This window comes from Strongylocentrotus purpuratus, unplaced genomic scaffold, assembly GCF_000002235.5.
Source record: "Strongylocentrotus purpuratus isolate Spur 01 unplaced genomic scaffold, Spur_5.0 spur5_scaffold_6, whole genome shotgun sequence".
NCBI lineage: Eukaryota > Metazoa > Echinodermata > Echinoidea > Camarodonta > Strongylocentrotidae > Strongylocentrotus > Strongylocentrotus purpuratus.
In genome coordinates this window covers 18,823,150-18,836,622 of record NW_022145612.1, presented here as the reverse complement: position 1 = coordinate 18,836,622, position 13,473 = coordinate 18,823,150, and the positions used below count along the sequence as shown (strand labels likewise).

Here is a 13,473-nt window from a genome sequence, read left to right as displayed (position 1 = left end):
AATGAAAAGATATTCTATCAGAGGTATTTACGGTTATTTTCACAGAGTACATAGATCAACATTTATCGTCACTTAATGACTATTTTCACTTTATATCACATTATTTTGTTGAAAATCTGCTGTACTGCCGTTGATATCTCTGCAAGCAGACAACTGTAGGACCAATACTATTTGTTAAATATTAAGGAAAATGGGGGAAATCTATGGAAATATATGGTACTTCATCGAATCTGTCAAAACAAAGTTGTTCAATGAAACATTCAATTATGATATTCAAACAGTGCTCATCACATATGACAAGTCTCTATACAATTCCATAATTTCATTGGATGTTACCCCAAAATTTTTCTTTTACCGAAGGTGTCTATTCTCATCAAAGAGTTGATTTCAAATCCCCTTTGCCTGTTTCAATCTGCAAGCTTTACTAGTGGGAATCCACTATAAAGTTAATGAGTAAGATCCACAAGATATATACATTCGTCAACATTTCATCTTGTGATTCCAATTGATCAGATTTCTCCAACAAGTGGACCAATAGAAGGCAAGACGATTGTGACAATTTCCGGAACAGACATTGGCCAGTCGGTTGAAGACCTGGTTAGTGTGACACTTGGTGAATCCAATTGCAATTTTACAGACATGAAGGAGTCATACGACCCAGGAAGGAGGTGAGTTAAACATTCTAATGTTGTCTGAATGCTGTCTGTTCACTGAGTTCCCTGTAGGGCCAAGGATAAGGGGGTTTCTTTCGTTCCGTCTGCTTACTTATTGTCATAAAAGCTAGTAACATCAACGCTATTTAATTGTTTTTGCTTCTCTCTCTCCCGCAATCTGTCTCAAGGGCAGGTGATATATTGCCATTCATTTTCTTCCTTCATTTCTTTCGTTCCATCGGCTTACTTTTTGTCATAAAAGCTGGTAACATCAACGATTTTAACAGAGTCTTTCGTTCATTTTCCCGTGGGCGGAAGAAAGGGGGCGGTTGGCGGTTTATAAAACATTAATTACGGTAGTCCTGAACATAATGTGCAATCTCAACTGTGCAGATGTGAGTTGTGTTTTTCAGTATAAATAATAAAGCAGGTTAGCCTGTCTACTGGTCCAAACAACCAAATTTATACAGAATTACCTAGCGCTAGATTATCTTAAAAGCCCAATTCCACTGCCTGAATTTAAGAATACTTTTGATTTTGTCTTATAAATGCTTTTTATATTGATGACATTGTTATATATTTGAGGTTGATGGTTTGATTCATGAATGGATTGTTATTTCTTTTTTGATACTTTCTATCAGTGTGAGTTGTAGAACATCTGCAGGTCCTGTTGGACCGGCCAGTGCTGTAATTGTCCTATTGCTGAATGGCGTAAGAGTGAATGGAACAGGTGGGCTGAAATTCAACTATGAGGTATGTATAGTTTCCAGGTTTAAATCGCAAATTATTGTTCTTTTGATACTTGTTTGGTAATTAATTATGTTCATATTTCAAAAATTCAGTAGAAAAACATTGATTTGATATCTGCTCTTAGCTTTGTTTTATCACAGATATAGGGCCACGGCTTGGGTTGTGGTAACGAGTATGATTTGGGTTAGGTATATGGTTGCTTCCCGGGTTGGAATTAAGAATTAAATTAGTTATTAGTTGAAGGCAGAGTACACGTTACAAAGGTAAGGGTTGTATTTATAGTGATCTGTTTTATTACAAACATCATGCAGAAAGGTTGCTGTGTTTCATTGGCGCAGTATTTTACGACAATGTGAAAACAAGTCTCCTTCTGTAGACTACGTTAAAATGATTGTTGAATAAGAAGAGTGATAATTGATTTTTTTTTGTCTTGATATTCCTTTCATTTGAGGACCCCTCAATCACCAGCATCTTCCCGACAGAGGGCCTTGAGGCGGGTGGTACCCAAGTGACAGTGACTGGCCAGTTTCTCAATACCGGTAGTTCTATCTCTGCCATGTTCGGGGATTCCCCATGCATCTTCAAGAGGTATGTTACTGCAATGTTGATAATTGTAGCTTTATGTTGTGTTATGCATGGAGTTTTTTTTAGCTCTTTAGTGCTGTCTTGTGGTTTTTGCAGGGTTTGTATCTTCTGGACCAAAACAATGCAGTCCAAAATATAGCAAACCCCTGTCTTTAGTAAAGATAAATGTTTATAATCGGTGCCTCAATGATGTGTCTTTCAACTCATTCTGAATTCTTTACTTTTTTTGTCCAACAAATTGTATTTCCTTTTTCCTAATTTAAAAAATCTATTTTAAGCTTCTTTGATTATTCTTTTTATTTGATTGACCTGTGGAAATGAAATCTACCTGTACGATATTCCCTCACTGTTGTTCATGTCAATATTATGAGAAGAAATGATTCCCAAGATACTACCCTCATGACAACCATCCCTTGCCCTACTACCCTACACAAGCATCCTCCAAGACAGCCCCCTTCCTTTCCCCTTCCCTCTCCCCTCTCCCACTCAACAATGACACATTGGACAATTTCCCTATGACATTGGTAACAAGTCGGACAACTGTCACCGTCTCTCTCCAAGTATCTGTTATCGTTATCATGGAACTTGAGGCACGTTACTACACTTGTGCTATAAAGTTATCCAATAAAGTCTACTACTTCTAATATATACAATCATATCATGCATACAAAATTTATTGGCTTTTGATTGGTTGAGAGCTCGTCACGTGACGAAAATATTTCATCTATTTTAAGGTTGCTCTGAAAAAGTACTATATGAGAGTACTATTTGGGAGTTGAAAAAAATTGTGAATTTTTTTTTTGAAATGATTTTTTTTTTCTTTTTCAATTTCTTAATTTAATGAAAACTAGATGTTTTAAATCTTTTTTTGATAAAAATTGACATTTTTTGTTATTTTAATTTTTTTTTCTCCAAAAAAGGGATTAACCATGCCTTCTATTTGAGGTACTGGTTAAAACTATTGGTCTCGGTGACTCCAAAAGTACCATTTACTATTGGAGTCATCTCTTGCGCAAAGTTTTAATCAGAACCTCTCAAGACAGTGTATATTTGTATATTAAAGTGACAACCCCAAAAATAGCAAAGTGCCTTTCTTGACTTTCTCATCCATTTCTAGTCCTCCCACAAGTATGCAGGGAGTGTGTACCACCACCAGTGCATCTCGACCTGACATGGTCAATCTTACCATGGTCTTTGATGGGGCAACCAGATATTCCCAACAGCTTTTCCACTTCTTGCCAAACCCTGAGATCACCACACTCTCCACACTGAAGACCATCAAGGCGTAAGTAGTGGGTAATATGAGAGGGAGGGACAGACAGAGGGATGGACAGAGGGAGGGTGTGAGAAAGAAAGAAAGAACATGAGAAATCATTAACAAATTTAATTCAGGGCATCACGGTTCTAATTAGATTTTTTCTTTCTTTTTCATTTGTACATTAGTATAAGATTTTAAATGTTAATTAATCTGTTGAAAATTTATGAAGAACTGGAGGGGGAGTAATGTTAATACGTTATATGAAAACGTGAATATTTTTTTTAAATAAAAAATATTCCAATTTGCATTATAGGAGGAGTTTAATTCAGACACATTGTGCGGAAACACACACATGAAAGTTGGACAGCATATGCAAGAAAGGGTTGTGGTGTTAGTTATTCTTAACGCTACTGTTTCTCCTTTAGCTCTATAGCCTTCCTGAGTAGCCCAGTGATTATTTCCTCTTCCTCTGGCTCACTTCCTTTCTACTGTCAGATAAACAGATTTTCCAACCATTTCATAAATATGAGTGCTTAGTTAGTTAGTTGTAGTTTCTCTTTGACAAAGAGCCATCAAAAGTGACCCTAAATTTATTTGGGTCAGTTACTCAGTGAAATCAATTTTGTTTTTGGTTGGTTTTTGTGTGTAATGTTAAAAGGACAATTAACGTTGCTTGTTGTACTTATAAGAAAATTTGACATCAATTGTTATGAAATGTGAATGTAAATCAAACAAATTGATTTCTTACATTAGATGTTAAAGAGCAGTCAAATACATTTTGTATTTGTACTATTATTTTATTTTTGCCCATACTATTACACATAAAAGGGCTGAAGTTAAAGAAATCTCTCTGTATTGCTGTTCCAGAATCTAAGCATGAGTTTACTATGCACCTTGGTTTTCATAAAGCTCATGTTGATCAAGCAGTATTGTTTATATGAATTCTTTATCAGTTTGTTGCAATATACCTGAAGAGCACATTCAATCTTCCAGTTTCAATTTTATGTGAGATATTTTGTGTTTTTATTATCACTTTAATACTGTATGATTTTTCTTTCTCTCTTTGCCTTCTCTCTGACAGTGGAGGTTCGCGTATTGAAGTTAGAGGATCAGGTTTTGATGTTATTCAGTCCCCTGTCATGAAAGCAACCTTCACTGGAGGGGAATCTTCCCAAGAGGTGAGTTTACAACACACCTTGTATTGGACTTTGTTCTATTATCCACTTAACAGATTATACATTTTTATTTCTGCATGAGATTTATACAAGCATATGCTTAAATTATGGGTGAATTTTGAAGAAAACAAAAATTTCTTACTGGCAAATTGCCAACCAGAAATTTGGGTGATGATCTGAATATATATTAATGAATGAATTGCCATTATGTTACCAATGGTGAAGGTCGTTTTTAACAAATTTGTGTCCCATGTCTATGTGGAGTATGAAAAATCAGATGAAATAGTGGGTTGTACAGTTTGATTTTGTACTCTTCATCTTTTTAATATGAAACCAACCTTAGGTTTAATTAACCTTGTTGGTTGACCTTTGTGTGGGAGGTTTCCTGGCATTGTTATTGTAGATTTTGGTTAAACTGTGGTTATTATGAAAACATCCTCATTCATATGCTTTTACAAATATGAACCTTATGAACTTTTGAGATGAAGAGTTTAAAATCTATTTTCTACAACCTTACTTTCATGATTTTTGCCAAAATTATGGTCCATTAAAAATTTGAATATACGTCAAGTTATCTTTAATGTTTATTTGAAAACTATGTATCAAATTGACAATATGAATATTTATTAGTGGGTAGAGACCCCTTCCATTCCATATTTTTACTTGTATTTGATTGGTTGGATGGTAAAGAGTGAGGTAGCATAATGCTTTGATCGGCTTTGTTTTTTAATTATTTATGATTGACGTCATAGTAGATATGGCATCGCACACAGAGTGTACACAGGTGACGTAAGTGTACCCGCTATTTTCCTATCATATACATGTAAACAGTGAAATACATTAGTAGTAATCATCAGTGTTTCTTAATCTCTTATACTTTCCCCATCCGTCTTGCATGAAGAGGGATGATATCACCATCAGCTATTTCTCTCCTAGGATGTTTGGTTCGAGCCTCTTACCCTATTTCTCTGTCCCTCTTTCTTGTTTATGCTTTGTATCCCTCTATTTTCCTATCATATACAGTCAAACCTGTCTATAGCGACCCAAGGGAAACACAAAAAGTGGCCTTTGTAGACAGGTTCGTTTAGTACATGTTTCAATGAGAAACCATTTTCAAGGGTAACAAAAATGTGGTCTTTGTAGACAGGTGGTCACTAAAGCAGGTTTGACTGTATATCTACACAGTGAAATACCAATCATAATTTTTCTTAATCTCTTCTACTTACCTCCCTCCATCAGTCTTGCATGAAGAGGGATGATACCACCATCAGCTGCACGTCTCCCACCCTCCCAGCGGGTGTCCTCCCCTACGTCCCAGTGAATAGCAGGAAGAGAAGAGCCTCCAGTACCGATCCACTGGCTTCTGCTACGCTCTCGTTCATCCTGGATGGATACAACTTCACCTATGGAGAGGACCTGGTCTACTACCCCAATCCTGTGTACGAACGCTTCAGTGATGAGGGTAACGTGCGCAAGTATGAAGAGGACATTATCATCGCGGTGAGTCGAATTTGTTTATTTGGTAGGGATTTTCTTTCCCTCCCCCCATAAAGAAAACAAACATCTTCTATTGACATGCTTTATGTTACATTCATGTTAATTGCATGATTATTTAATGGTGCCTGAATTCATTTCATGTTTTGAAAAAAGTTGTTTAAGTTTAAGTGATCATCACAATTGTACTGGAAAACAAATTCCTCCTTTTATTATATGTTGATTTTTCTATGACATGAGAATCTATGAGAAACTGCAAATTTTCTCAAGTCTCTACATATTATTTTTATAGAAATACTTCAATTGGTGCTTTTGAGTTATTTTTCTTTTGCATTTTCCTGAAGTAATATTGTCTTCATTTGCATTGCATTATTTTGAATGTATATTCTGAAAAAATTGGATTTTTGAAAACAATTCCTCGCGTTTTGTATCTTTTTATCATTATGCTGTAGCCATTCCATGTCTTAAATTTTTTTAGTTGATCATAATACAGTGTGGTTCACAATGCAATTGTAAAGGAATCAAAAATACCTTTCCATGCCTTGCGCCTAATGATCATGATTGAATCATTGAATCCTTGATGCTTTGCTCCTAGCGCTCACGATTGAATCATTGAATCCTCGATGCTTTGCTCCTAGTGCTCATGATTGAATCATTGAATCCTCTCTTTCACACAGGGTATGAATCTGGATTTGGCCAGCACCAAGGCTGACGTTGAGGTGATGGTAGGAGACCAGAATGGAACAGTCAGATCTTTGGCTCAAGAATTGCTCATCTTCAGCCCGCCCAAGGTTAAACCAGGCTTAGGAACCATGGATAACAGCAGCAAAGGCATGCCTCTTGTAGTGGTAAGGAGAATGCTACAAGGCCCCTAACTTACCCCCCGTAAAAAACAAAAAAATAAAAAATAAAATGAAATAAAAATAATAATAATAATATTACTAATAATAATTTTAAAAATTTAAAAAATGGAAAAAAATGAAAAAATATTAATAATACATGTTTGGCAAATTTTGGGCTCCAAACACTTCCGAGGGGCTTCAAAGGTACTACAGTGGTAACTTGTTATAACAAGGTCCTTGGGACCCAGGAAATTACCTTGTTATATCAGGAATCTTGTTATACATGTATCAGGGTTAAAAAAAAAAAGAGAATAAAGAGCTGGGAAAAGCAAAATCACCTTTTTATATCAGATATAATTAGGTGGAAGGCAAAAATCGGCACTTAAAAAAAAAAAAAAATGGCGGCCGTGTATACAAGTACGACAAATCGTACATCGAGTAGTTGTCAACAGTGTATAGCCTGTTCAAAGTTTGACCTCGGATGTAATCAAATGGTAGAGGATGGGGGTACTCAAATTTGGTTTGGACGGTGGTGTGCCGCTCAAACCTCGAAACCCCTACCCATTTGTAAGGGTTGTTTGGAGGGTCTTTTCTCAAACTAAAGGCCCGTTTTTCAATATTTTCAGGTAAAATAAGGAAAACAAATCACTGAATTTCATTTCCATGACATGCTGAAGACTGTGTCGTAATCCTTACCCTGCTTGAATTCTCCTTTTTCCTTTAGGTCAAGCATGGCCACCTCGTCACCAGGATCGGCTGGATAGATTACTCCGCTGTGACAAGCGGTAATATGATGTTGATCGTCATCTTGAGTGGCGTGGGATGTCTGATCGTCATCGTCGTGTTCATCCTGGTGATGTGCTATGCGTCCTCTCGCAAGCGCTACAAGAACCAGCTTGAGCAGGTCAAGCTGGAGATGACAGAGCTGGAGGATGCTGTCAAGAATGAGGCTACTAAAGGTAGATATATGAAATAAATGGACAATTTTGTTATATACTGTCCAAGGGAAATTGGAAGTTTTTAAAAATTAGGCAAGTTTTCTGTTTGGTTTTGAATGTTTGAAGGATATATCTGCAATTTGAGAAGATGGGGTAACTCTTTCCATGGAGAAGGAGCTACTGTTGGATATGCTCAGTGTGGCTTTATTGCATACTCTCTCTTTTATGATATGTTACATTTATAACAAATGTAAATGGTTCTTGCCTTACCCTTCCTCTATGCTCTCTCTCTTTCTCTTTGTAAGATTTCTCAATCTTTCTTTCCCTATCCTTGCCTTTTAATTTTCTGTGTCGCTGCCCTGCATTAGATGTGGCCCTGAACAAAATATACTATCTTTCTCCTAAGTACAGCAAATCATGTTATTTTTTTTTCCTTCATCATTCTTCAAATTTTAAAGTTAGTGGTTGTTGTGTATATATAAAAAGTGAACATTATACATAAAAAGTGTACATTGCGCAATCAGGGACACTGATTTGAGATTCATGATCATGCATGTCTTATTCTTCTTTTTATTACAGCGTTCTTTGACATCCAGCAAGACATGTCTGGCATCAAGGACCAGCTGCAAGACCTTGGTGGTATGCCATTCGTCACAGGTCAAGATTACATCAGGAACATGCTCTTTGTAGGACTGGATGTACAGCCCATGATTATAGACCCACAGGTTGGTGTCCAGCAAATTAATTATTGAGTTTAATTGGTGTACTAGATGTATTCATAGTAATATCAATGATGATGATGATAATAATGATGAGGATGAGGATGATGATTATGATGATAGTGACGAGGATGGTGATGCTAATGATGATGGCAATGATTGGGATGAGGATAATGATGGCAATGATGGAAATGATTGAAATGATGATTTTGAATATGGGAAATTGCAATGTAATGGTTGTTGTTAGTTTATTATTTGATAAAGAGCATTTTTATTAAGTGTGGGTCATCATGAGATGTCATTCTAAGGAAAAACAATGCCTCAAGCTAGGAAAGATCTTTCACTTACATTGTAGTGACTATATAATGCAGCGTCAAACTAGTTTTCTATTCATATTTCTCTAGATATAAGTGAACTTAAATGAGTCTAATGGGGGTTCCAATTTTTGCAGAAAAATGTAGAATTACAAATTATAGCTGAATGTATGTTCATTTGGAAATGTAACAGCCCATTGTAAGAGAACATTTTGTAAATGATCCATGAGTGATTGGAGGGAACTCTGTTACTTTTTTCATTTTTCATTGCTTGATGTAGCGCCCCGAAGAAAACTTAACCAGAGCCATGACGGACTTCTCCAAACTTCTCATGAACAAGGACTTCCTTCTAGTCTTCATTCGCTCTCTAGATGAGGATAAGAAGCTCGCCATGAGAGACAGGTATCTACTTTACTGCTATTATGACGTTACTGCGATACTGCTAATACTTACTTGAAAACATTAGTTTCTCAACAATATGACTGAAAATGTAGAGAATAAAAGTATCTAAATTGACCAAATCTGCCACATGTATTTGACTGATTTACTTTATGCCTTCATTTAAATGACATAGTTTTACAGTTCGTTTGATAATAACATGGGCTGCAACCATAGAGAAACGACTTTCAATTTAAGGGTCCAATATTTTGCTGGATACACTTATCTAATACGTACAATATCCATGTCTTTCTCATAATGAAGGTGTCATCTGTTAAGAGCCAGAAGGGTGTTAACACTGCAAAATAATAAGAGATAAATTCCTTATGACTCCCCAAAAACAGTGTATATTGTTTTGTAGTGAAAAAGCCTCCATCAAGTGTGACTTCCATTTATACTGCACTTAGAAAGAATTTGATTGTGTAATAGATCTCAAGGAAGGTTGAATATTGCTCTCATTTTGGAAGTGTCACATTACTCTTTTTATCTTTCCACTCAGGAATAACATCGCTTCCCTTTTGACGGTCTGTATGGTTCTTGAAGGCAAGCTGTCTTATCTGTCCGAGTAAGTATATGTCTTTCTGTGCATACAAAGTTCATTTGTCTTGGAGTTTATGTATTGTGAAAGCATGAATAATGACATTTTGAATTGTATGGTTCCTGATGGAATTTTTACTGGTCTTGTCACAATGTACTACAGGTAGAGAATCTAGGAAAGAAGTTCATAACTGTCAGCATTTCTTCAGGTTTTGATCTTACCACCACCCCCCCCCCAAAAAAAAATGTATATTGATGAGGTGATGCATAACATTTTCCACAATGCCTTGAGACAAGACATCTGTGTTCAGTCCAGGAGAATGTTCTCTGTTGATGTGTGTATATGTATTCAAACTTGTTTCTACCTCACAGCACCGGAAACAATAATAACAACAACATCAATGTAAAAAGCTCTATGAAAAGAGAATCTTTATTAATAAAAACAAATGTCAGAATACAGCATGAACATTATTTGGTCATATGCTCGTGAGTGTGATCCATCCATTTTATATCTTTCTTTCTTTCTCTTTTTTTCTCCCTAGTGTGATGCTAACCATGATGTCAGAGCAGATCACTAATGCTGCTGATGTGGACAGATACAGACAACTCTTCAGAAAGTAAGGATATGGCATTATGTAGTAAATAATATGATAATTGTATGGGGAATGAGAACAAAAGAGTGGGGAGAAGAGAGTTGGATTTGAGAATATTAAAGTCAATGGGTGGGAAAGATAAATACTTGCTCGATGGTGATTGAGGGGGCAGGAAGTCAATGCTTAAAGGCAATTTCAGAGTTGATGCACAATGGCTCAGTGGTAAGAGCAGTGGTGACTTAATCGGCAGATCCCTGGTTCAAAACCAAGTCAATGCGCTAGTGCCCTTTGTTTGTTAAGGTATCAATCTTCATTACCAAGTCCCTCGGAGAGGGCTGTAGCCATTGGTTTCCTCCTGGTAGCTTGCTTACAAGCAAACACATTCTTTCTTAGCAGTCTGGTAACAAAATAGAAGCATCAATCCTATCATTCCAAATAAATTTGAAGAAATTTCCAGAAGAATAGATTGGAAGGAGGGGAAGAGATAAGTGAAAAAAGAAGATGATTGCTCAATGAGGATTTTTTTTTCTCCTGGTAATATGAAACAATCAGCTAATATCATTGTTTGTGTATGTATTTACTTCACAGTGTTGAAAGCATTGTTGAGAAGATTCTGGCCAACTGGATGGCTCTCTGTATGTACAAATATATACAGGTAAGTTTGCATGTTTTTTTTTCCCTTTACATTTGCTTGATATTTTTTTGAAGAGCAGATATACTTTCATGTTTATTAGAAATATTGATTAATGGAAACTTATTTATTTAAGATATTAACACATGTACAATTTTAGGTTGTTTATTTGATGCGATACAATATTATGTCTTTTGGTCATTACATTTATTTAAGAAAACCCCCATAAACATGTGAAAGTTTATCAGTTAATGAAATGTTTATCATATAAAATATTATATTTACCTGATCCTTCTTCTAATCTTTCCTGTCTCTTTTTACCTTACTCTCTGTCTTATCGCCTTTTATATCTTCCTAACCATCTTTCACTTCCCCAACATGCTTTTCTTTTCGCTACAGAAACATGTTGCCTATCCCCTGTACATGCTGTATCAAGCCATCAAGTTCCAGGTGGAGAAGGGTCCCATCGATATCATCACAGGCCACGCCCACTTCTCACTCAACTACGAGTACCTCTTGGATGAGGATGTCACGTTTGCTGAAGTGGTAATTAGTTTGTTTATTTATTACAATTCAAAATCTTTTTATTACAGTTGTGGTACTCTCCTTACATAATAATAATAATAATAATTGTTTGTTCTTATATAGCGCTTTCAGGACCGCAGGCACTCTCAAAGCGTTTTTCAGATATATATTATTACCCCGGTCATCGGATTCAGGCTTTCCCCACACACAATGTATGCACATTCTCCACTCCCTGGGGAGCATTCCAGCCAGGCGTTATTTTTTACAAGCGCACACTTGCTAATCTAAGCACATTAGCTTTCCCATCTTACCGGGTACCCATTTATCACCAGGATGGAGAGTGACAAATGTAGATCAATGTCTTGCCAAAGGACATTAGTGCTGCGGCGGGACTTGAACTGTATGGATGCATTATGAGTGCGAATATAGAAATGTTACCAATTCGTTCATGATTTTGTTCTTTTACATATGAACAGGGTCTTGAGGTTGAGAATCAAGTACAGAAGGGAGAGACCAGCACGGTGAAGGTCCTGGATGTAGATACTATCACACAGGTTAAGGAGAAGGTCCTGGATGCTGTGTTCCTCAACAAGCCTCAGTCAGAGAGGAAAATTGCAGCCGAAGTGGATCTAGGTAAATACATTATGATAATAATAACCTGAACTTTTAAGTGGCTTTATGTTACTTTTATCATGTAGTTTAGATGCAATCTAGCGTCCTCCTATGTAGGCCATATACGTATGCCAGTGGCGTCACCCAAAGCATTTTTAACTTCATAATCACAGTGCGTTTAGTATTCGGGAGACGTCTTACCAAGATTTGTTGAATATCTGTTATTGTGTTGATGCCTCCAACTTTTTGTTAGTGGGGGCCAAATTAGTAATTTTAAAGAATTGATCAGAAGTTATGTATTTCTCATGTAACATTAATTTGTAAATTAAACTTTATATGTAAAACTCATTTGTACTGCAGCTGCCTTTTAAGTGACTGTCTATGTACTTCATTTGTGCAATTACAAATAGTCAACACTTTAAAGGCATCTGTTAAATCATGCAGTATTACATGATAGGTGCAAAATTAAGGTCTTTCCTAATATTATTTGAAACCTTGGTGAAAAAAATCACCCTCATCTACTTGTTTTCAGATCGGCTTTTCTGTTCCTGAATTACAAGAGAATGCATTCATATTAACACTATCAACAATGCAGGTTCCATTTGTAGTTGTAAGACATGATTTACATTGATTTGTATGGCTTTGTTCTACACATCTCTTTGATTTGCAGTGTTGAGGAGTGGCAAACTTGGCCAGCTGGTTCTGAGAGATACTGATAACACAACAGAGAAGCCAGATGTCCCTAGATGGGCTAAAGTCAATACAATCCAACATTACAGGGTAAGAATCCAGAATTATACTGTTATCTGCTTTTAACTCTTCTAACTTTAGTGTATAGAGATTCCTATTATATATATATTTTTTTTTAATCCCCAAGAATCCTACGTTCAGGTGCATTAAATTTACGCATTTAAGCATCAATGCTGAAGTGAAAATATATAGCAGAGATGAACATTGTGGGATACAAGAGCAGTGGAGATTTGTATCTATATTTCCTATAAACAGCTCTCTAAAGCTCAGTCAAGGCTCTGCTATTTCTAATATCGCTTTCAGATGAGTTATAATTTGTTGTTTCATGATTGTTTCAGATAACTGATGGTGCCGTAGTAGGTCTAGTTTACAAGCAGGACAATCCCAATGCAAGTCTTGCTACTCCCCTGGATGAGGAAACAGAATTACTTGCCCCGAGTCGTAAGTTTCAAACTTCAATTTCTTATACTGTGTAATTGCAAACACAACAGTTATAAGATTCAAATTTGATTGGGATGATTTCATTTTTAAACATAGAAAATACTGCGACACTCATAGATCAAAGGTTCACGTAATTTTGCTACAGATTATATACTGAATGTCAGCTTTAATAGAGACTATGCTTTCAGGTTTAGATAAACAACTGTGTCTAACATATT

The 13,473-nt window shown here is 36.2% G+C and overlaps 1 protein-coding gene across 1 annotated transcript in view; it reads left to right on the top strand.

Moving 5' to 3' along the window:
• The window catches only part of LOC753899 (plexin-A2), a 63,206-nt gene that overhangs the window by 41,974 nt on the left and 7,759 nt on the right, over nt 1-13,473 (top strand). The window contains exons 14-30 of the mRNA XM_030973106.1: nt 514-668; nt 1,295-1,406; nt 1,855-1,991; nt 3,106-3,273; nt 4,328-4,424; nt 5,661-5,921; nt 6,593-6,763; nt 7,482-7,716; nt 8,275-8,420; nt 9,009-9,130; nt 9,666-9,731; nt 10,246-10,320; nt 10,885-10,951; nt 11,327-11,473; nt 11,929-12,085; nt 12,735-12,844; nt 13,153-13,255. Coding sequence (XP_030828966.1) covers nt 514-668; nt 1,295-1,406; nt 1,855-1,991; nt 3,106-3,273; nt 4,328-4,424; nt 5,661-5,921; nt 6,593-6,763; nt 7,482-7,716; nt 8,275-8,420; nt 9,009-9,130; nt 9,666-9,731; nt 10,246-10,320; nt 10,885-10,951; nt 11,327-11,473; nt 11,929-12,085; nt 12,735-12,844; nt 13,153-13,255 — 2,329 coding nt within the window. The remainder of the gene's footprint in view (nt 1-513; nt 669-1,294; nt 1,407-1,854; nt 1,992-3,105; nt 3,274-4,327; nt 4,425-5,660; nt 5,922-6,592; nt 6,764-7,481; nt 7,717-8,274; nt 8,421-9,008; nt 9,131-9,665; nt 9,732-10,245; nt 10,321-10,884; nt 10,952-11,326; nt 11,474-11,928; nt 12,086-12,734; nt 12,845-13,152; nt 13,256-13,473) is intronic.